At 32.6% G+C, this 24,420-nt stretch overlaps 1 protein-coding gene across 2 annotated transcripts; it reads right to left on the bottom strand.

Moving 5' to 3' along the window:
- Positions 1 to 67: 67 nt before the first annotated feature.
- On the bottom strand, positions 68 to 22,518 carry LOC130440843 (aldo-keto reductase family 1 member B1-like). Of its 2 annotated transcripts, none has more exons than XM_056774209.1 (5): positions 22,394 to 22,518; positions 3,168 to 3,452; positions 696 to 890; positions 234 to 589; positions 68 to 174 (listed from the first exon to the last, which is right to left on the bottom strand). In XM_056774209.1, exons 1-5 carry the CDS (start codon positions 22,463 to 22,465, stop codon positions 135 to 137), a joined length of 948 nt encoding a protein of 315 aa, XP_056630187.1. In that variant the 5' UTR covers positions 22,466 to 22,518; the 3' UTR covers positions 68 to 134. The 2 variants fall into 2 exon arrangements, with proteins under 2 accessions (XP_056630187.1, XP_056630186.1); XM_056774208.1 differs by lacking the exon at positions 22,394 to 22,518 and adding an exon at positions 8,544 to 8,914.
- Positions 22,519 to 24,420: the final 1,902 nt, after the last annotated feature.

The following is a 24,420-nucleotide window of genomic DNA, read 5'->3' as shown; positions in this document are numbered from 1 at the left end:
TAACAAAAACGATAAGAAATAAGGATTATTACGGAAAATTAGAATAATGGAAGTAAGTGAAGACTAATTATACCAAATTACTTTATTAGTATAAAATTTTATCGTAGAACGTGATTTTTTTTAAATATATTCAATCATTGTGTCTCAAATGGGTGATGAGGATGTCCAATTGCTCTAGAAAATAGAAAAATAAATAAATGAATTTGATTTATCACTCCGTGGTTTCCACTTACGCTTCAAGTTTAAGTATCCTTCCATTACAGTTGAAACTATCCAAAACCGCCAAGTCTTCACTACTCAAAGTGAAGTCGAAAATATCAAAGTTTTGTTGAAGTCTGTTTTTATTAACAGATTTAGGTATTACTATGATTCCTCTATCAACTTGGAAACGCAATAAAATTTGTGCTGGTGATTTATTATATTTGGCAGCAATGCCTGTTAGTTTTGGGTCTTTCAATAGTTCAACATCGCCTGGTTTGGCGAATGGACGATCTGGAGAACCAAGGGGACTGTAAGCAGTTACGGTGATACCTTTAGACTTACAGAAATCAATAAGTTTCTTTTGGTTGAGGTAAGGGTGGCATTCGACCTAAAATCATCATTTTTTCACAACAATAACCTTTTAATAATATCTATTCAATTATTTTTCTGGTAAAACATTAAAAAAATATGAAAATATTATTGTAATTACCAACCTGAAGATTTACCGGTTTGATTTTAGCGATTGACAGTACTCGTTCGATTTGTTTCTCATTGAAATTTGATAATCCAATTGATTTTACTAAACCTTTCTCTTGTAATTTTTCCAATTCTTTCCATGTATCGACGTAATCTACGTCACTGAAAATTATTGTACCATCTTCTCTTCTTGGGAAAAGTTCAGCTTCTTCCTAGAAAATTCATTAAATAACCCAGCAATGAAACACTGTATTATACACTACTACTAAAAAGTTTTTGTCCACCCCATAATCCTTTTGTTAAATTTAAAAATAATACATTTTAACAAATTTCAATTTCACATTGTCAAGCGAAGGTCGAAACGTTGTCGGTTATTTGTTTACGCATTTCTTCTGTGTTTATGATTATAGTTTAGTCCTATAAGATGCAAGAACGTGCTGTGATTTATACTTATTGGACCAAAACATCTTTTTGTGAAGTTCGTATACAAACTGTTTTCGTTCTCGCTAATTCACACTTGTAAGTTTTAAAATGGATAAAACCAAGGAACTATTAATCAAAAGCCTTCATGGTCTAGGCACCTTTGCCATCGAATTAAAAATACCTCGACGTACTGTTCACTACAACGTGAAAAAATATGCATCCACCAGGAGCTTTGGCGATGGGAAACTTTCAGGGCGACTCACAAAAATCACAACCACTGAGGATGAACGTATTGTATTGTTTAGTGAACGCGATCAATAACTCACGGGCACAGAGATAGCGGCTTAGATCAATGAATCTAGGGATCTGCCTTTGAGTACTAGGTAAGTAGATTGAAGAAAGCTGATATGTTTGGAAGGGTGGCAATGAAGAAACCTCGCAGTGGACTAAAGAACATAAAAATTGGACGCATGAAGCTTGGGGGAGAGTTTTATGGAGTGATGAGACAAAGTTTGAGGTTTTTGGGTCTTATAAAAGAGTGTTTGTATAGAGGATTTTACATTTATGTGTAATGACAAGAATAAACCATGGCGGGAGTTGGGTAATGGTTTTAAAATGTTTTGGAGAAAGGGCGACTGGAGATCTGGTAAAAATTGAATGGATTTAGAAGAAAGAATACTATCAAAAATATTGAAGGTGAATCCCAAGCATTCCTCAAAGCCGTGTAAAGTAGGAATGGGCAAATACTTCTAAGCGCGGGCTATAATGAGATGTTCAAAATGTATCCCGCCCGGGGGCCGTATGCCATGGACAATGAATGTTTTAGGTGGAGTTTTTTCTCTACCCAAGAAATTTTCTTGACAAAAACATTACAATGGTCATTTTAAAGAAATTTGACAGTTAATGATGAATTGTCGGGCGAACAATTTGTGCCCTGTATAATATGTCCATAATTTTTTAAAAAACTAACATTAAATATTTAAAACAATGCATGCAGAATTTCTCAACGGGCCGGCTTTTGCCCCCCTGATGTAAAAAGTATTTGAAATAATTGAAAAGGAAGAATATACTGAAAGTAATGATTCAGCCGTCATAGTCGCCCGACTTCAACCCGATTGGGAGTTGTTGGGGGACAAATTGGACAGGGAAGTCAGAAAGCAGGGTTTTAGTTTCACTTCCCACCACCATCCTGAAGAATAAATGGAACCAAATAGACCATTATTTGTCGAAATTTTTATAGAGAATGTCAAAATTGAGCAACGAAATAAAAGCAAAAAGAGGTTACATCGACAAATCAAAATTTTAAATATGTTACAATTACAGATTGTAGTTTTATTATAAGTTCGTTCTAACCCATTAAAAAACCGTCCTTGGTAGGGCGACGATTCTGCGCAATAGAGACTACGTGTTCCCACTGGGCAGTTACCGTTATACGTATAATTCTGTTTTGCGTCCCAACTGACTTAAGCAGGCCCGTGCATAGCCGGAGATGGCGCAGAAAATATCATATAACGCTTCCAATAACCATTCCAAGATTGATCCAGACTAGCAGGTTGGAACAAACCTTATTAGTAAAAAGTGGCGCAAAAAGAACGCATGAATTTCAAACCAGTACAATTTGCTTTATTTTGATTACAAATAAAATGGACTCTCATAGATACAATGTTTAGATTATCCAATTTATGACTTTGTTCATTGGAACCTAGTGGAGCGGCGAGGACTTTGAAGAACTGACGCCCTAACTTTGTCGACATTTTGTGGAGTTCGCGCCGTGCAGGTACGACCAGACGACTTTTACTTCATAACTGTTCCAGTTGTGCAAAAAGAAGCAACCCAACTAAGTATTGTGTTGCGATCAGGTATCCAACCATTTCGTGGAACATTGAACTCTGCGCGGAAAAGCCGTTGGACAGTAACAACAGATTTTTATATTCTTGTCTATACATGTTCTTTGAAATGTAAATATCAAAAGCGATCGTATTATTTTTATTTGTTGTGTATTACGAAAACTACGGGGTGGACAAAAACTTTTGACTGGTGGTGTTTATAATGAAATAGATAATTACTTTGTAAGCCATGGGCCAATGGATCAAATACAAATCTAGATAATCCAATTTCAGATTGGTTAAAGTTTCTTTAAGAGCTTTTTCGACCAAGTCAGGTCTGTGGAATGTATTCCATAGTTTACTGGTAATGAAAACATCCTCCCTTTTGACGATACCTTCAGCAAATACGGCCGACAGAGCTTCTCCTACTTCTTTTTCGTTTCCATATACATAAGCGCAATCGATGAGTCTGTATCCAATTTTAATGGCATCTTTAACGGCTTGAGTTACCTCACCTGGTTTCGACTATAACAGAAGATTATTAATGACATCCTCTTATATAGGTGATAGAACTACTTGTTGATATGTTTTATCTGTTAATAATAAAATTTAAAATAACTTCTAAACGAAGTAGCTGACAGACTCGCTAAAAGTAGGGACACACAAATCCTTCTGTGGTATCAGCTACAGGACAATAGAAAAACCATTGGAAAAAAAATAGATAGGGTTAACTGTAGTTACTAAGTAAGAGCAGCTTACAAATACTAACAGGAGTCCTGTCGAGGCGCTTTAACCTCAATCGACATCTGAAAACACTAGACTTGACAATGCAGCGTGCAGATTATGTTGTGCAGAAGACGAAACCTCTAACTACATTCCCTCGAAGCGTGAGACACTACGGAACTTCAGAGCACCACACCTGGGGGTGTATGAAATAGAAGACAAAGATCTCTGGCAACTACAGCCATCCCATAAAAGTATCAACGCCAACACAAATCAAAAACAGAATGGAGGCTGTTTGTGGTGACTTGTGTTCATCATTTTAGCTGGGACCAGACTCATTAGAAGGTGACCAACGTGTAGGAGATTATGTGATAGTTATCACTCCAGAAAATCTTGAATTAGTGGAAGAAATTGTTCCAAGAACCTATTAAGGATGTTGATTTACAAAGAATGTTACGGTACGATACAATCACCATCCAGTGGAACAAAGATAGCTATACAATAGACCAGAAATAGAAATTATATATATTCAGAGTCTAGAATTACTATGTCTATGCACACAACACATAAGTACAAACAACGGTCGAATAAAATTGCTAATAAATGATAAAAATCGAATTGTCAATAGTCAAAACAAATCTTTCAAGATTTAGAGCAATGAGATCTTACTCAGAGTGTTCCAAAATTTATACAGCCGAACGCAAACCGAGCAGTGAGAACAAAATAAGTATATTGCCGAACGCTACTGTCAGAGTCATAAGATGTAAGTAGCCGAACACAGCATGTATGCTGTCAATTTGCCGTTAACAATCTATATTACTACGAAACTGTTCTTTTAAGAACAAATTATTTGGGAATTCACGATAATTATGTATCAAAACTACTACAAAGCCATCATTAACCTACAATGTTGATCGAAACAGCAATAATAAACCATTACTATCTTTACAGGTACATAGTATAAAAGGTAAGTAAAGATGAGAAATATTAATTGATACTATCCAGTCTTTCATAAGCTTTTTATTTGTATTTTACCGAAAAATACAATTTAAAATGAGTGGAACCATTTGATTATATTATTTTACTGAAACTTAATCATATCACTAAAAATATGCATTTATTTTGACGAATTTACTATATAAAAATAAAGTTTAAATATATTTGTCATGTAAACTGTTTATAAAGTTGTTACCAGTCTAATTCCTAATAATTTGAAAGCAATAAAAAGTACAGGAAGCATCAAATTATCACTTAATTTTTAATGTAAAATAATTAAATTTGATAAAAATCTTACTAGTACAACACTGATTAAATATTTATAAGTATTTGTCTGTTTTCTGTTCTCCTTGAACATATTATATAACATATTTTACTGATATCTATAATGAATGTTATCAGAATATTGGAATAGTTTACTTTTCAATCAAAAATTATCAGATTCATCTCATTACTGTAACATTATTGAGATATCATGTCTGATTAGAATTTAAATTAATTCTTATATAGCAATGACTTGCATAAAATCAAAGAGTCGTCTGAATCCTATATAAAACTCTTTATTTGGAATATAATTTTTATATAATAAACTCCATTCTCCTTACATTGTTTAAGGTTACTGGCAATTCTCGGAAATTCACATTATTTGTACATAGGGCTGTAGTTCCAAAAACGGGAAACTCCCGATTGGCTTCCAGATACTCTATCACAAACTACATGATTGTGCCTAAAAGGAATTTGGCGTCTCTCAAGGAACGAGGACAAAAATAGTTTTTGTCAACCTTAGCTAAGCACGCATTTTCAGCTACTGATATTTTGTGCATATATTTAGATTTTTTATTGCACAAAAAAACTCCGCAAATTCGTTTATCCAGCACCATCATATTCTTTCTGTTCTTTTTGATTGATGAAAGACATGAGGTCGAGCCATTATATAAGAGCCACAATGCGTTCCGAGTTTTCCTAGACAATTCTCCCAAATATATCAGATAAAACCCAACCACATACACTTCTATCGTCAGTGTTGAGGGTTTTCTATGGTTTCCCTGTAACCTGGTGAGTAGATTCTCCAGCTAAATGGCCGACGATAGTAAATAACGAGGCTGTACCCGCCTGTCCCTTATTTAAATTGAAAAAAAAATTAGAAGCACAAAAAATATATGTATCCCTAAATCGAGAATAGCCATTTTTAACTCCACGCAACCTCCACAACCCCAGCTCTGCAGAGGAGCAACTCCTATATCAAGGACAACTCCTTTAACAAACCTTCCTCCTACAAAAAATTTCCTTTTTCCTACATAAAAATTCTCCAAAATCTCTTTCTCTCTTCTGGACGTTTAATATTTGCCAGAATCTGCTGTAGCTGTTTTGGGAGAGTCGCTATACAAATTATATAAAATAAAATATTAGCTACCACTAAACCAATTTTCGATAATCAGTTTAACGTTAGCAGCTGTAGTTTAGGGTGGTGGCTAACACTTTATTTCATATAATTCATGTAATGACTCCCAAAACAGCTACACCAGATTCTGGTAAAATATTAACTACTCACACACACACACACACACACATTTCCCTTGAGACGAGCCCGTCCCTCTAGGCATCCACCCCCGGATAAATCCACGAGTGGGTGCGAAGAAGAACATTCCAACTACCCCCTGTCAATTCCGACAGGTCCTTATCCTCTTTCACGTCGCAGTTTCGCGTGTAGAATCCCTCCTCTCCCCTTATGTCTATGGGAGATTCTGGGATGTCTTATCTTTTTATTAAAGAGATTAGCCTGTTGGCTATACACTCTTGGCTTCTTGTTCTGGACGTTTTCGTGTGTGTGTGTGTTTCGCGGCCTCGGGTAAACCTCTTCCTACCTCCTGCCGATAGGAAAAGATCTAATCCGAGTGGTCCTTCGCCTTCTCTATAGCTGTCCCCGATGTATAACTCTACATTTCCTTGTGAAATGCAGAATTACCGTGTCGGGGGGTGTCCTCTTGTGGTTTATTTTTGTTGAGCAATGAGTGTTGCTATGAGTATCTGCATATTTTGCAACATACTCAGTAGCTCCGGTGTTTTTTCTTCTGTCTTTGTTGTTTTCTTCGCAACTTGTGCGTAAGTGCGTCCTGTTTGCGTGGTGTTCCTTGCTTGGTTGTTCTCCGTCTTTTTCGGGTGTTTCGGGTTTGTAGTTTGCGGGGTGTTCTCCTCCGCAGTTCTTGCAATTCGGTTTTTCCGTCTTGCTGAGCGTGCATTCCGCCGCTCTATGCGCTCCCGCGCATCTCACGCAGTGCACGTCCATGTTGCACGTGCTTTGTCCGTGATGGAATCCCTGACACCTATAACATTGTACAGGTCCGTCGTGCCTTTTTTGTTCTACCACACTTATTTTTGTGTGGCAGAGGTATCTCAACTTCTTATAAGTTGGTTCTTCTTTCGGTTCTATTACTACCATGTATATAGGTAGTAGTTTTCGTGTGTTGTCCTGATTTCTTTGAGTACGGCTTGTCAACTGCCATACTTTCTTCGGTCTAAGTCCATTTTCCTTCAATTCCTCCTCTACCTCCGACACTGGGGTGTTAACAGCAAGTCCTTTTATGACGAGCTTCCTCTCCTTTTCTTCATTGAGTAGGTATGTATACCACTCAATCTCCTTGTACTCGCTCAGGAGCATCTTCATCTTGTTAAAGTCGTCTTTAGTTGCCGTCGTTATTTTGCCCGTGTGTATTCCCATTTTACACTGGGCATCGATTTTTCTTTGCACTAGCTGTTTGCGTAGTGCTGTCCACATCAGTGGGGATTTTAGAATTATCGGAGGTGGCCTTCTCTCCGGTTTTGTCTGTTTCCTTTGTTCGTCACGTTTTATCTTCTCCAATTCTTCTTGGATTTGTTTGTCCGTTGATGTTTCTTCTTCTTCATCTGAGGATTGTTTATCTGCTTTCTTCCTTTTTTTTGTTTTTTACTTCCGTGAAGTCTCCTTCCATAGGGCAGTCTTCGATTTGTGTCCATTCTTCTATTTTTTTTTCATGAGTTTTTATCTCATCTCTCAAATTTACTATTTTATCTGCCAATTTGTAGTTATCGGCATTGACTTCTCTAATAGTGTCCTCTAAGGACTCAATTTGCTTGTCTTTAACGATTATCGTTTGTTCGTAATTTCTCATTCTTTCTTCGAGGGATTTGATTTGCTGTCCCATCTTCTCAACCAGCGCTTCATAATCAGCTTTTTGCTGAAATATGATTTTGGATAATTCATTTTTTTCCCTATTTTTGGAGTTTTTAGGCTCCATGCCTGTTGCTCTCTGTCCCGGTTTTCCTATTTTGATTTGGTATCTAAAAGTTACCTAAAAGAAAAGTTTAAGCCGTACTGATAAGTACGGCTGTTTCGAAAAATGGATAAATTCAGCACAATCAAATTTGTGTTGACAAACACAATTCTTTCATGCAGAAATGTTTTTTAGCATTATAAATAAAAGGCTGTGTCAAGGCACAGCTACCTGCTGAAAAGAAAAAGGAAAGTTTTATCAGTGTCTCACCTGACTACCTGAGTCAGCTATTAACTACTCTGAAGGTGTTGTGACTTTTATACCTAACACATCACGACATGGATATTATGAAAGATCCACAATGCATTGTGATTGTTTGAAACCGCAATTGGCCATTTTTGGTCTTGAGGTTTAATATATACATTAGTAAATTGTGTTATATATATATATATATACATATATATATATATATATATATATATATATATATATATATATATATATATATATTCATACTTTGATAAATACTACTTTATAGGTAATCAAAATGTATGTTTTCTATGCCGAGAACTGATATTAAAGAAGATTACTCTATAGTAGATTCAATAATAAGTAAGCTTTACTAAATAACTTTATAAGCACTTACTTTCCATGTTCCTAATCCAAAAATTGGTATTTCTTTACCATTGTAAAATTTAACTGTTGGAACTTTCACCATTTTGTTAGCAGTAGATAAAATACACTCAACGGACTCGTTAAAAATAAATCAATTCAAGATAACTCCGTTATTTTCATAAAAATTTAAGATAATAAAATTCATTAACAGTAACAATGTTATCATTTATTTGCATTATTTAATAGCAAATAATTAAAACGAATAGTCGATCCGCGTACTTTATGTAATAAATAAATCAATAAAAATGTTAAAAGTAAATTAATTACAAAATTGTTTAAGTTTATTTCCATATATTGGTTATGATGTGGCATGGGTTTGTTTTATCAATTTTGAAATGTCATTTTCTAAGATTTGTTCCAATTAATGTTTCCTAACATTAGGTCTGTGGTTTGTATCCAATTTGTGTCTAACCATAGAGATAATATTAAAGATAGAGTACAAACAATGTATAAAGAATACGATAGTAGAACAGTGACAATGTTAAAACCATTTGAGGCAATTTTGCACGACAATAAAGTTACTTTTACGCTCGTTCCTCATAAAAATGACCCGTAGCTTGGTGCCATTGAAATAAACAGCACTATTTTCAACAACTAAATTTTTTTTGTAAGACCCCCAACTGAATGTGAAGTTTTCTTTATCTTCGAAATTCGAACCGACAGTTCATTGTTGCCGATTTTACTTTTTATTACGAAAGTGACACAAATTACCTATTCGATAGGAATCTTTACAATAGATGGATAGGGCGTATTTTGAAATATCATGTTTCTAATAATGTTATAGCATGTATTCATCTCTAACCGAAAATAAAAGATTTTTGTAATGAGTTCGTGTACCACTAGCAAATGAAACAAATAATATTTCATTAATCTGTTAATCACTTAAGTTTGGTATAGAAAAAAGTATCCTTGCACAAAGGTATATAAAATATATATACTTTCCTTTGGTGACTGAAATAATATGAATTTGCGATTTCAGAACCTCGGCCATGAATATATTTTTGAAACATTCATATTTTGATATTTTGAAGAGGCGAAAAAATAAGTCCTGGCTATTTTATATGTTTTTTTTAACTTTCAGTTGATTTATGTGGTTTATCCATTTTCCCCTTTCTTCCTGGAAAAAATATTTTGGATTTTGTTCCGATTTCGTACTGTATGATAATATATTTGATAAAATCAAAAACAATAACTTGTAAAAAGTTCTAACTATACTAATATTTTAAACGTAACGAGATGAAATATACTAAATGTTTCATAATACAATATCGTACTAATAATTCAATTAATGACATTGTAGAATTCTTCAATTGTGCAATATATCCTTTCTTGAAGAAATACCGTCGTCGATATTCGGAACTTACTAAATCTATTTGTTGCTTATAATTCTAAAGATACCTAGATGATAATTTTTTAGCATGAAGGTTCTAACAGGTCAGAGTTCGGTTGGGCAATAAACATCTTATGGCATTACCTAATGCTTGGACTTTCAGTTAAATTGTAAACATTTGGATTTCAATATAAATAGAGTTGGATGAGTTAAAATTTTGTATTTTCAATACAATGTCAAGTTATGAAGTACATTATGAATAAATTGAAATAAATGAATGTAAATAAAAAAAAAAAATGTTAGATTTTGGCATAAACGCCAGGAATCACGGATTTTTTCTCTGAGGTAATTGCATCCTTCATATATGATAACTAAATAAAGCACTCAAAGTTTTATTAGTAAATTAATTTATTAGAAAATATCGAACAGAAATATTAAATAAAGCAACAATAATAACTACACTTTTTATGAAATTGTTGATATAAAATTATAATAATTATTGCGTTTGAAAAAATGATCAGAAACTACAAGTAGTACGGTCCTGTATATATTCCTTGTGTATTTTACAGCTACAACATTGTTGGTGGGAAATTCGAATGGCCAACAAATTGAGTAAATTTATTGTAATTTCAAAACTTTTTCAAATTCTCAAAATGTTTGTTAAAAAGTATGATAGTATGCTGCTTCGCAACATTATTCACATTCTAATATTTTTGTTTTCTGGAAATTATTTTTTTTATAACCAGTACCCGACCCATTTGGACTATGTGTTATCAAGAAAATATATACAAAGTAGCTCTTAATTTTGACCACAGAAAGAAATGGCAAAACCCACTAAACAACCTGAATCTCCGTTAAGAAGACTGTAAAACTCCAAAAATGTAGTACAACATGTAGAATCTACTCGCGATGACCTCTAGATATTCTTCACATTTACTATTAAAACATCTACTATAAATAAAAACGTTGATTATTATTGGTTATTCATTATTCTTTTTGTTGTTGGATATTGGAAATCAAACCACAATCCACACAAATATTTCAATATTCACCTTTTATCGAAAATATAATCTACTGCGAATGGACCTTGAAAAATGTACGACAATTTTTTGCATCAGTCTTAAACCATATTATTATTGTATAATAATATATAATATTATTGATGTTCTAGTATTCGAATTTTTTTCATTAATGTCAGCTAGGGACCAACAATTTTATAAAATATTATTCTTCATAACGGTTGGACCTACAACCCTATCGAAAAAGATTGTGTATTGATTTACTAAAAAAAAAAACAGAAAGAATATACCATAATATACCGTAAGAAACATACAAAATATATTGGTTGTTCAGTTATGCTGAATTATTGATAATTTATCATTTTTTTTAGTTTGTCTAGTTTTTAATGAACTTGAAAAAGTTTTACAATATTTGAAAATCTGAGTTCGCAATAATAAATTGAAAATGTATTGCCTATGACTACAACAGATTGCATTTGTTGCATACCACTCGGGAAGAATTTTTTCTATTTTTCCAACAATTTTCTTTTTAAAATTTAATATTATTTTATTATATGAGCTTATTTAAACGATCCTAAACAAAGGACTCTTCCACAAAGCATGGGATGTTCTACTTAACCAAATCTTTCACTGTCTTCTGACGTCACAAATTACATGACATAACCTCTCTTTATAGTAAAATGTAAAGAAATAATTTAATAATTAATAAATCGTAAATATCAATTTATAAGGTGAATAAAATTTGAGAAATTTGTTAGTAACGGAGATGTGTATCGGTTGACGTTTGATGGCTAACTGATAGTGGTGGGTCAGGTAGATAATCTTTTATGGGGGTCAGTTACCCTTAATTAGCATAAAAAAGGTGTTTGCCGATCATAACTTTTATTTTGGACTGTAAAAGCAAGCAACATTACAATATTTTGAAGCTAATTTACTAAGAAAAATACAATTTCGCGTTCAGTTTGTTTGCCAGTAACTTGGGATTCTTTTGCTCACTACTGTATGTTGGCCTGTGTGATGACGTTATTTTTAGACGCCATATTTGAAATAACGCTTCCGTTTAGTTGCATTGAATTATATATATAAGTTAATTAATATTGTCACATGGTCGATATTGGCGTTTTTCAACTCTAATCACGTGTACTATGCGTGAATATGTTTTGGTTTTTCTATGATAAATAAGCTTTAACCAATGTTATCAGAATATTAGAATAATCTACTTTTCAATTAAAAATTATCAACTTCATCTCATTACTGTTACATTATTGTGATAACACTAGCATTAAATTTTTAAATTAATCTTTGTGCAATTGACTTTTACCATGGATTAAATCAAACACTGGTCGAAATATTCAATATTTCAATTAATTAATTCTGTCAAGCATCAGTTTTAATATTGATTTTTGAAATCCATAAATTTTATGTTTCTACAAGAAACTACACAATTTAAAACCACCGAATCTTAACTAATTATTTCCCACATGATGAATACATAAGTATTCGAAAGCTCGGAATATATTAAAGTGAGTACACTTTGGTTTTTAATTTTGCTACTATATTCCCAATACGAAAAAGCTTGATGCTTCTTAATGTTCTTGATTTTAGGTATCTTCGAAATCGGAATTAGTTTCTTTTATAATTTTTTAAAGACAGATGAAAATTTGACGTTTCGACTACGTTTTTTTTTACTTTGAAGTATACAATTGATAAATAATAAAATCACTTTGACAAAGTCAACGCCTTCCGTTTCCGCTTTAAATTGTCTAATTAAAACAAAAACCCACAATGTAGAGGACTGTTCAGTTAGTAAAAAATTTGATTGTATAGAGTAAACTAGATTGTGCAATGATATGGTAGATGCGACTCGGAGTAATAAATCGGTCGTAAATTTTTTTCCAACGAGGAGGTAATAAAAGCTGTGGAGGTTTGGTTTGCAGAGCAAGAAACATTTTTTAAGGTCTAGAGACGTTGCAGGTTCGCTGTAATAAATGTATCCAATTAAGAAGAGAATATGTTGAGTAATAAAATATTTTGACAATTTTGTTTGGTTCTACATTAGGCTAAGAATTTTTCAGTATATCCTCGTAATATTATTTATTATAAAAAATTAAATGTAGTTATGTATGCGTTTAATATTTATTCAATGTGAAACTAATTACTATATGTTCCATAATCAAATCAGTTCTACTAATCGTTTATATTGGTATTGTAGTTGTGTGTGGGCATCAATTTATACGTACCATTTTATTTGATAAGAAAATCTTTGGCAAGGATAATCCAATACAGTTATTTATTTAAAAACAACTTGTAATTCAAAACATTTTCAAGGAAAATGTACTCTCATGTAGATTCTCATCATGAGTGACGGGAGGAAAAGACGGTAATTATACACTTTCACGGTCACCTGTTTTTTTGGCTCTAGAAAATCGAAAAATGGATGGATTTCAATGATCTTTGTCTCAAAATGTTCCATTTTACGGCGGATTTATAAAAAAAATTAGTAGAAGTAGCTGGAATGAAAATTTCTCATAGTTTTACTGTTTTAAATCGTAATAAAAAACGGGATTTGCAAAATAATCCTTTACAAAAAATTATCTCATTATCAGATAAAGTTCTTATATTTTTTTTGTATTCTACATAAATTAATAAACAATTTCAAAAAAAAATCCAAAAAGAGAGATTTTTTCAGTTTTTATAGCTTAAAATGAAATCGATGAAAAACAATCAATTTTCGTGATTAGTTTCGTACTAGAGTCTTCAATGTTAATAGTTTTTGGACCATTAAACATCGAAAAATAGATAAATTTTATAATTTTGGTCCCAAAATGTTCCATTTTACGACGAATTTATGAAAAACACGGGGGTAGTGGCTGAATTTGCTGTTTTTAATAGTTTTAAACCTTAAATAGTAGAAAAAATATACGAACTTGATTCCACGACGTCAGAAACAGTTACGAAGGATTATATGTAGAAAGTCATTTTTTTTGCAGTCATGAAACTGTAAAAAATATTTATTTTTTTTAATTTTCGTATTTTTTTATAAATCCGCCGTAAAATGAAACATTTTGAGACCAAGATCATTAAAATCCATCCATTTTTCGATTTTCTAGAGCCAACCTAACCTAACCTAACCCAACCAAAAAACCAGGTGACCGCGAAAGTGTATAATTACCATAGTTTTTTGTAAAGGATTATTTTGCAAAACCGTTTTTTTTACGATTTAAAACAGTAAAACTATGGGAAATTTTTATTCCAGCTATTTCTACTAATTTTTTTTATAAATCCGCCGTAAAATGGAACATTTTGAGACCAAGATCATTAAAATCCATCAATTTTTCGATTTTCTAGAGCCAAAAAACCAGGTGACCGCGAGATTGTATAATTACCATAATTTTTTGTAAAGGATTATTTTGCAAAACCGTTTTTTTTTACGATTTAAAACAGTAAAACTGAGAAATTTTCATTCCAGCTATTTCTACTAATTTTTTTATAAATCCGCCGTAAAATGGAACATTTTGAGACCAAGATCATTAAAATCCATCCATTTTTCGATTTTCTAGAGCCAACCTAACCTAACCTAACCCAACCAAAAAACCAGGTGACCGCGAAAGTGTATAATTACCATAATTTTTGTAAAGGATCATTTTGCAAAACCGTTTTTTTTACGATTTAAAACAGTAAAACTATGAGAAATTTTCATTCCAGCTACTTCTACTAATTTTTTTTATAAATCCTCCGTAAAATGGAACATTTTGAGACCAAGATAATTAAAATCCATCCATTTTTCGATTTTCTAGAGCCAACCTAACCTAACCTAACCCAACCAAAAAACCAGGTGACCGCGAAAGTGTATAATTACCATAATTTTTGTAAAGGATCATTTTGCAAAACCGTTTTTTTTACGATTTAAAACAGTAAAACTATGAGAAATTTTCATTCCAGCTACTTCTACTAATTTTTTTTATAAATCCTCCGTAAAATGGAACATTTTGAGACCAAGATCATTAAAATCCATCCATTTTTCGATTTTCTAGAGCCAACCTAACCTAACCTAACCCAACCAAAAAACCAGGTGACCGCGAAAGTGTATAATTACCATAGTTTTTTGTAAAGGATTATTTTGCAAAACCGTTTTTTTTACGATTTAAAACAGTAAAACTATGGGAAATTTTTATTCCAGCTATTTCTACTAATTTTTTTTATAAATCCGCCGTAAAATGGAACATTTTGAGACCAAGATCATTAAAATCCATCAATTTTTCGATTTTCTAGAGCCAAAAAACCAGGTGACCGCGAGATTGTATAATTACCATAATTTTTTGTAAAGGATTATTTTGCAAAACCGTTTTTTTTTACGATTTAAAACAGTAAAACTGAGAAATTTTCATTCCAGCTATTTCTACTAATTTTTTTATAAATCCGCCGTAAAATGGAACATTTTGAGACCAAGATCATTAAAATCCATCCATTTTTCGATTTTCTAGAGCCAACCTAACCTAACCTAACCCAACCAAAAAACCAGGTGACCGCGAAAGTGTATAATTACCATAATTTTTGTAAAGGATCATTTTGCAAAACCGTTTTTTTTACGATTTAAAACAGTAAAACTATGAGAAATTTTCATTCCAGCTACTTCTACTAATTTTTTTTATAAATCCTCCGTAAAATGGAACATTTTGAGACCAAGATAATTAAAATCCATCCATTTTTCGATTTTCTAGAGCCAACCTAACCTAACCTAACCCAACCAAAAAACCAGGTGACCGCGAAAGTGTATAATTACCATAATTTTTGTAAAGGATCATTTTGCAAAACCGTTTTTTTTACGATTTAAAACAGTAAAACTATGAGAAATTTTCATTCCAGCTACTTCTACTAATTTTTTTTATAAATCCTCCGTAAAATGGAACATTTTGAGACCAAGATCATTAAAATCCATCCATTTTTCGATTTTCTAGAGCCAACCTAACCTAACCTAACCCAACCAAAAAACCAGGTGACCGCGAAAGTGTATAATTACCATAATTTTTGTAAAGGATCATTTTGCAAAACCGTTTTTTTTACGATTTAAAACAGTAAAACTATGAGAAATTTTCATTCCAGCTACTTCTACTAATTTTTTTTATAAATCCTCCGTAAAATGGAACATTTTGAGACCAAGATCATTAAAATCCATCCATTTTTCGATTTTCTAGAGCCAACCTAACCTAACCTAACCCAACCAAAAAACCAGGTGACCGCGAAAGTGTATAATTACCATAATTTTTGTAAAGGATCATTTTGCAAAACCGTTTTTTTTACGATTTAAAACAGTAAAACTATGAGAAATTTTCATTCCAGCTACTTCTACTAATTTTTTTTATAAATCCTCCGTAAAATGGAACATTTTGAGACCAAGATCATTAAAATCCATCAATTTTTCGATTTTCTAGAGCCAAAAAACCAGGTGACCGTGAGAGTGTATAATTACCATAATTTTTGTAAAATGAGAAATTTTCATTCCAGCTACTTCTACTAATTTTTTTTATAAATCCTCCGTAAAATGGAACATTTTGAGACCAAGATCATTAAAATCCATCCATTTTTCGATTTTCTAGAGCCAACCTAACCTAACCTAACCCAACCAAAAAACCAGGTGACCGCGAAAGTGTATAATTACCATAATTTTTGTAAAGGATCATTTTGCAAAACCGTTTTTTTTACGATTTAAAACAGTAAAACTATGAGAAATTTTCATTCCAGCTACTTCTACTAATTTTTTTTATAAATCCGCCGTAAAATGGAACATTTTGAGACCAAGATCATTAAAATCCATCCATTTTTCGATTTTCTAGAGCCAACCTAACCTAACCCAACTCAACCTAACCAAAAAACCAGGTGACCGCGAAAGTGTATAATTACCCTTTTGGTAATATTTTGGTTAGGTTAGGTTAGGTTAGGTTGGCTCTAGAAAATCGAACAATGTGTATAATTACCATAATTTTTTGTAAAGGATCATTTTGCAAAACCGTTTTTTTTACGATTTAAAACAGTAAAACTATGAGAAATTTTCATTCCAGCTACTTCTACTAATTTTTTTTATAAATCCTCCGTAAAATGGAACATTTTGAGACCAAGATCATTAAAATCCATCCATTTTTCGATTTTCTAGAGCCAACCTAACCTAACCTAACCCAACCAAAAAACCAGGTGACCGCGAAAGTGTATAATTACCATAATTTTTGTAAAGGATCATTTTGCAAAACCGTTTTTTTTACGATTTAAAACAGTAAAACTATGAGAAATTTTCATTCCAGCTACTTCTACTAATTTTTTTTATAAATCCTCCGTAAAATGGAACATTTTGAGACCAAGATCATTAAAATCCATCCATTTTTCGATTTTCTAGAGCCAACCTAACCTAACCTAACCCAACCAAAAAACCAGGTGACCGCGAAAGTGTATAATTACCATAATTTTTGTAAAGGATCATTTTGCAAAACCGTTTTTTTTACGATTTAAAACAGTAAAACTATGAGAAATTTTCATTCCAGCTACTTCTACTAATTTTTTTTATAAATCCTCCGTAAAATGGAACATTTTGAGACCAAGATCATTAAAATCCATCCATTTTTCGATTTTCTAGAGCCAACCTAACCTAACCTAACCCAACCAAAAAACCAGGTGACCGCGAAAGTGTATAATTACCATAATTTTTGTAAAGGATCATTTTGCAAAACCGTTTTTTTTACGATTTAAAACAGTAAAACTATGAGAAATTTTCATTCCAGCTACTTCTACTAATTTTTTTTATAAATCCTCCGTAAAATGGAACATTTTGAGACCAAGATCATTAAAATCCATCCATTTTTCGATTTTCTAGAGCCAACCTAACCTAACCTAACCCAACCAAAAAACCAGGTGACCGCGAAAGTGTATAATTACCATAATTTTTGTAAAGGATCATTTTGCAAAACCGTTTTTTTTACGATTTAAAACAGTAAAACTATGAGAAATTTTCATTCCAGCTACTTCTACTAATTTTTTTTATAAATCCTCCGTAAAATGGAACATTTTGAGACCAAGATCATTAAAATCCATCCATTTTTCGATTTTCTAGAGCCAACCTAACCTAACCTAACCCAACCAAAAAACCAGGTGACCGCGAAAGTGTATAATTACCATAATTTTTGTAAAGGATCATTTTGCAAAACCGTTTTTTTTACGATTTAAAACAGTAAAACTATGAGAAATTTTCATTCCAGCTACTTCTACTAATTTTTTTTATAAATCCGCCGTAAAATGGAACATTTTGAGACCAAGATCATTAAAATCCATCCATTTTTCGATTTTCTAGAGCCAACCTAACCTAACCCAACTCAACCTAACCAAAAAACCAGGTGACCGCGAAAGTGTATAATTACCCTTTTGGTAATATTTTGGTTAGGTTAGGTTAGGTTAGGTTGGCTCTAGAAAATCGAACAATGTGTATAATTACCATAATTTTTTGTAAAGGATCATTTTGCAAAACCGTTTTTTTTACGATTTAAAACAGTAAAACTATGAGAAATTTTCATTCCAGCTACTTCTACTAATTTTTTTTATAAATCCTCCGTAAAATGGAACATTTTGAGACCAAGATCATTAAAATCCATCCATTTTTCGATTTTCTAGAGCCAACCTAACCTAACCTAACCCAACCAAAAAACCAGGTGACCGCGAAAGTGTATAATTACCATAATTTTTGTAAAGGATCATTTTGCAAAACCGTTTTTTTTACGATTTAAAACAGTAAAACTATGAGAAATTTTCATTCCAGCTACTTCTACTAATTTTTTTTATAAATCCTCCGTAAAATGGAACATTTTGAGACCAAGATCATTAAAATCCATCCATTTTTCGATTTTCTAGAGCCAACCTAACCTAACCTAACCCAACCAAAAAACCAGGTGACCGCGAAAGTGTATAATTACCATAATTTTTGTAAAGGATCATTTTGCAAAACCGTTTTTTTTACGATTTAAAACAGTAAAACTATGAGAAATTTTCATTCCAGCTACTTCTACTAATTTTTTTTATAAATCCTCCGTAAAATGGAACATTTTGAGACCAAGATCATTAAAATCCATCCATTTTTCGATTTTCTAGAGCCAACCTAACCTAACCTAACCCAACCAAAAAACCAGGTGACCGCGAAAGTGTATAATTACCATAATTTTTGTAAAGGATCATTTTGCAAAACCGTTTTTTTTACGATTTAAAACAGTAAAACTATGAGAAATTTTCATTCCAGCTACTTCTACTAATTTTTTTTATAAATCCTCCGTAAAATGGAACATTTTGAGACCAAGATCATTAAAATCCATCCATTTTTCGATTTTCTAGAGCCAACCTAACCTAACCTAACCCAACCAAAAAACCAGGTGACCGCGAAAGTGTATAATTACCATAATTTTTGTAAAGGATCATTTTGCAAAACCGTTTTTTTTACGATTTAAAACAGTAAAACTATGAGAAATTTTCATTCCAGCTACTTCTACTAATTTTTTTTATAAATCCTCCGTAAAATGGAACATTTTGAGACCAAGATCATTAAAATCCATCCATTTTTCGATTTTCTAGAGCCAACCTAACCTAACCTAACCCAACCAAAAAACCAGGTGACCGCGAAAGTGTATAATTACCATAATTTTTGTAAAGGATCATTTTGCAAAACCGTTTTTTTTACGATTTAAAACAGTAAAACTATGAGAAATTTTCATTCCAGCTACTTCTACTAATTTTTTTTATAAATCCGCCGTAAAATGGAACATTTTGAGACCAAGATCATTAAAATCCATCCATTTTTCGATTTTCTAGAGCCAACCTAACCTAACCCAACTCAACCTAACCAAAAAACCAGGTGACCGCGAAAGTGTATAATTACCCTTTTGGTAATATTTTGGTTAGGTTAGGTTAGGTTAGGTTGGCTCTAGAAAATCGAACAATGTGTATAATTACCATAATTTTTTGTAAAGGATCATTTTGCAAAACCGTTTTTTTTACGATTTAAAACAGTAAAACTATGAGAAATTTTCATTCCAGCTACTTCTACTAATTTTTTTTATAAATCCTCCGTAAAATGGAACATTTTGAGACCAAGATCATTAAAATCCATCCATTTTTCGATTTTCTAGAGCCAACCTAACCTAACCTAACCCAACCAAAAAACCAGGTGACCGCGAAAGTGTATAATTACCATAATTTTTGTAAAGGATCATTTTGCAAAACCGTTTTTTTTACGATTTAAAACAGTAAAACTATGAGAAATTTTCATTCCAGCTACTTCTACTAATTTTTTTTATAAATCCTCCGTAAAATGGAACATTTTGAGACCAAGATCATTAAAATCCATCCATTTTTCGATTTTCTAGAGCCAACCTAACCTAACCTAACCCAACCAAAAAACCAGGTGACCGCGAAAGTGTATAATTACCATAATTTTTGTAAAGGATCATTTTGCAAAACCGTTTTTTTTACGATTTAAAACAGTAAAACTATGAGAAATTTTCATTCCAGCTACTTCTACTAATTTTTTTTATAAATCCTCCGTAAAATGGAACATTTTGAGACCAAGATCATTAAAATCCATCCATTTTTCGATTTTCTAGAGCCAACCTAACCTAACCTAACCCAACCAAAAAACCAGGTGACCGCGAAAGTGTATAATTACCATAATTTTTGTAAAGGATCATTTTGCAAAACCGTTTTTTTTACGATTTAAAACAGTAAAACTATGAGAAATTTTCATTCCAGCTACTTCTACTAATTTTTTTTATAAATCCTCCGTAAAATGGAACATTTTGAGACCAAGATCATTAAAATCCATCCATTTTTCGATTTTCTAGAGCCAACCTAACCTAACCTAACCCAACCAAAAAACCAGGTGACCGCGAAAGTGTATAATTACCATAATTTTTGTAAAGGATCATTTTGCAAAACCGTTTTTTTTACGATTTAAAACAGTAAAACTATGAGAAATTTTCATTCCAGCTACTTCTACTAATTTTTTTTATAAATCCTCCGTAAAATGGAACATTTTGAGACCAAGATCATTAAAATCCATCCATTTTTCGATTTTCTAGAGCCAACCTAACCTAACCTAACCCAACCAAAAAACCAGGTGACCGCGAAAGTGTATAATTACCATAATTTTTGTAAAGGATCATTTTGCAAAACCGTTTTTTTTACGATTTAAAACAGTAAAACTATGAGAAATTTTCATTCCAGCTACTTCTACTAATTTTTTTTATAAATCCTCCGTAAAATGGAACATTTTGAGACCAAGATCATTAAAATCCATCCATTTTTCGATTTTCTAGAGCCAACCTAACCTAACCTAACCCAACCAAAAAACCAGGTGACCGCGAAAGTGTATAATTACCATAATTTTTGTAAAGGATCATTTTGCAAAACCGTTTTTTTTACGATTTAAAACAGTAAAACTATGAGAAATTTTCATTCCAGCTACTTCTACTAATTTTTTTTATAAATCCGCCGTAAAATGGAACATTTTGAGACCAAGATCATTAAAATCCATCCATTTTTCGATTTTCTAGAGCCAAAAAACCAGGTGACCGTGAAAGTGTATAATTATCGAAAAGATTTAGTGGAACTGCTTATAAGAAGTTAGCGAAACAAAAAGCTGACAAAATTAATTCAAAATAAAAAGCAAATTCCCAAAATATTCAGTATTTTTAAAAAACATGGTGATTGTAACACTATCACGACAACCGAACTGAATCTTGTAGACCAACAACCAATGACATAATCGAATGATACTGAACCGGGTTCCTCAAGCGTTTCCTCTCTAGTTACAGCTGAAGAAGAACCGAAATGCGTCAGCTGAGTTTCTTCCTCCTCTCCACCTACTCGCAAGTCCGCCCCCCTATTACATGGTATTGGGCAGGGCGGCAAATCAGGTCTGGCTCGTAGGTGGCAAATTCGTAAATCCGCCACTGCTTAGGAGGTTTTGAAATACTCATCATATGATGAATACTTAGCAGTCTTGTTAAGCATTTATTATTTTTAGGAAGTTTGTATGGTTTGTTTCGTAATTCATTTCTTACTTTCAATCAGTATAATGAACAAATTTAAATTTAAACAAAATTATATTGAACACTCTTTAAAGGTCGATCCACACATGTGTGACCTTCAGTGGAAAAAAATATCAGCTGACGAAATTCTTAGTAAACTAAAGGGGGTGTTTCAAACATGAATGGCAACGCGACAACTTGGGGTCCTTCATATTGTAAAGAACTAGTTCCCGAACCAACTCGATGAGAAGCTCGTCGTCGTATTACAAAAATGAGGTGCATACAGAAAATATTAAAAAGTGAATTGATCAAACTCTTTTTCACGGTACGGTCACGGCACGGACATGTATGAATCGACCTTAATACTTGATTTAATCGATAACGTAAACTTTACTAAATAATGTTTGTAAGTACTCACATTCCCAGTTCCTAATCCAATAATTGGTATTTCTATGCCATTGAAACATTTAACTGTTCGAACTTTCACCATTTTGAAAACAATAAATGAAATACACCCAACGGTCTCGATGAAAATGAATCGATAATTACTTTGTTAGTTTCAATAAAAAATCCGATAGTCACTTTAGGTTCATTTACAGTAATAATGTTATCATAGGCGTAGCGTGCCTTGGCAGAGCCCCGTATAAATATTTGTTTGGGGGCTCCTAAGAAGGTTAAAGATTTATTACTAAAGAAAAACAAATAGCATAAAATTAAAAGGAATATTTATTCATCATAATTATCTATTTGTCACTTTTTTCAAAAACTGTACAAACAACGGAATCCTAAAAAATAGGATAAAAGGGTTGGGTAGTACTTACCTTTGCAATCTAAATCACTCACAGGAGCTGAAAATATGAAGAAATTTTGGATAAATTTTTATAGACCTTCTCCCTTTTCTATTCAATTTTTCTTTAGTTGCTCCACTAGGATAATTTCTTTTCCTTTCATTATTTTTTTTACAAATCGCTACTAATTATTTGTATTGTATTACAATGTAATACACAAATAAAAAAAAACGCGTTAATAAGCACTGCTCCGTGATTTATCTCGTATCGTATGAATATCAATTATTGTGGGATTCCCCCGTTGAAGTAAATGACTTAAACGGGGAAATCCCGCAGCCCGCGATAACCGATGTTGTCAAATTTTTTAAAAAATGTGAGAAGTTTTTTATTAGTTTTTGCTTACGCACGTTGGGGGCCCCGTATAATTGATACGGCGGTAGCTACGCCCCTGAATGTTATCATTTAGTTGTATAATTTTTTAACAAATATTTCAAACTCATTAAGCATAATTAATAATATAATAGATAGCGCCATAAAACTATTTTTTAAGAAATAAATTACAAAAACCAAAATGAGCAAATGCGGCAACACTGCAATCTTTTTTTTGTTATGGCACATCCGATGTGATATTTCTGTAACTTTATTTTGAACTGTTCTTGAATCGTTAGAGGAATTTTTATTTGGGTTCGCATTTGATTGGAACTAATTATCATATCGTTCTATTTTCAAATTTATCTTCAATCTTAATTATATAAACTGTCAAAAATCACTAGTGGTAATAACTTTACGAGTGGGTTAAATTTAGAACCGATTCAGAATCAGTTTAGTATGCTTGCGAACACGGAACTGCTACTAAAAGTTAAACTGATTCATAATTAGGCCTTCTACACACGGAGAATCATAATCGATGTTATTCAATGGAAAATAACAGATGACGCTACTAGTTACTAACCGTTACTAACTAGTAGCGCCATCTGTTATGTTCCGTTGAATAAGATTGGTAGTGACTCAACAGGGAGAGAAATGATTATTTTAGTTTGAGCTTCAGGCTTGTTGTACCCTTCGAGTTCTGTCTTTTCAGCTTTACTTGGCGTTTCAGATGAAAACTCAAACTTCTTCCTGGTACCTTCAACGATTCTGACTGCATCGTACAACTCCAGCACGTCCATTTTACGTCGGTAATTCTCCTGCACCTTTCAGTGGTTTGATACCTTTCACGCAATTCATTGTAGAGTTGGACGAACTCGAACTTTGCAATTGAGGATCAAGCCTAGGCTTCTTGGATCTCAACTAACACAACTTAATGCAGATTATCCTGCTAGCGAAATAGGCATCACTGTAGCCGTCGGGTATTAGGTTTACAGCTATACACTAACTTGAAATCGACCGTGTCCGCCGTGTAGCGAATAACTCTCTTGATTCCTACCACGTCTTCATAGGTGGGGTTCTCCAGTCGACTCGACAGCTTCGGTTATACAAATAAGGTAAAGTGTCGAAGAATTCCGATCTAAAGTTAGCGGCTGCCTGCGAAAATTGCAATTTTCGTTTTGAGTGGTTGGCGGCCATGCCTGTGTCATCCAGTGCTGTCATCGTGACTTACTTCACATGTTCAGTTTCGCTTGTATTTTAATTTCATCTTTTCAAGTAATTAAAACTC

Source organism: Diorhabda sublineata, chromosome 2 (assembly GCF_026230105.1).
Source record: "Diorhabda sublineata isolate icDioSubl1.1 chromosome 2, icDioSubl1.1, whole genome shotgun sequence".
Classification (NCBI taxonomy): Eukaryota; Metazoa; Arthropoda; class Insecta; order Coleoptera; family Chrysomelidae; genus Diorhabda; species Diorhabda sublineata.
This window is presented reverse-complemented; position numbering and strand designations above follow the sequence as displayed.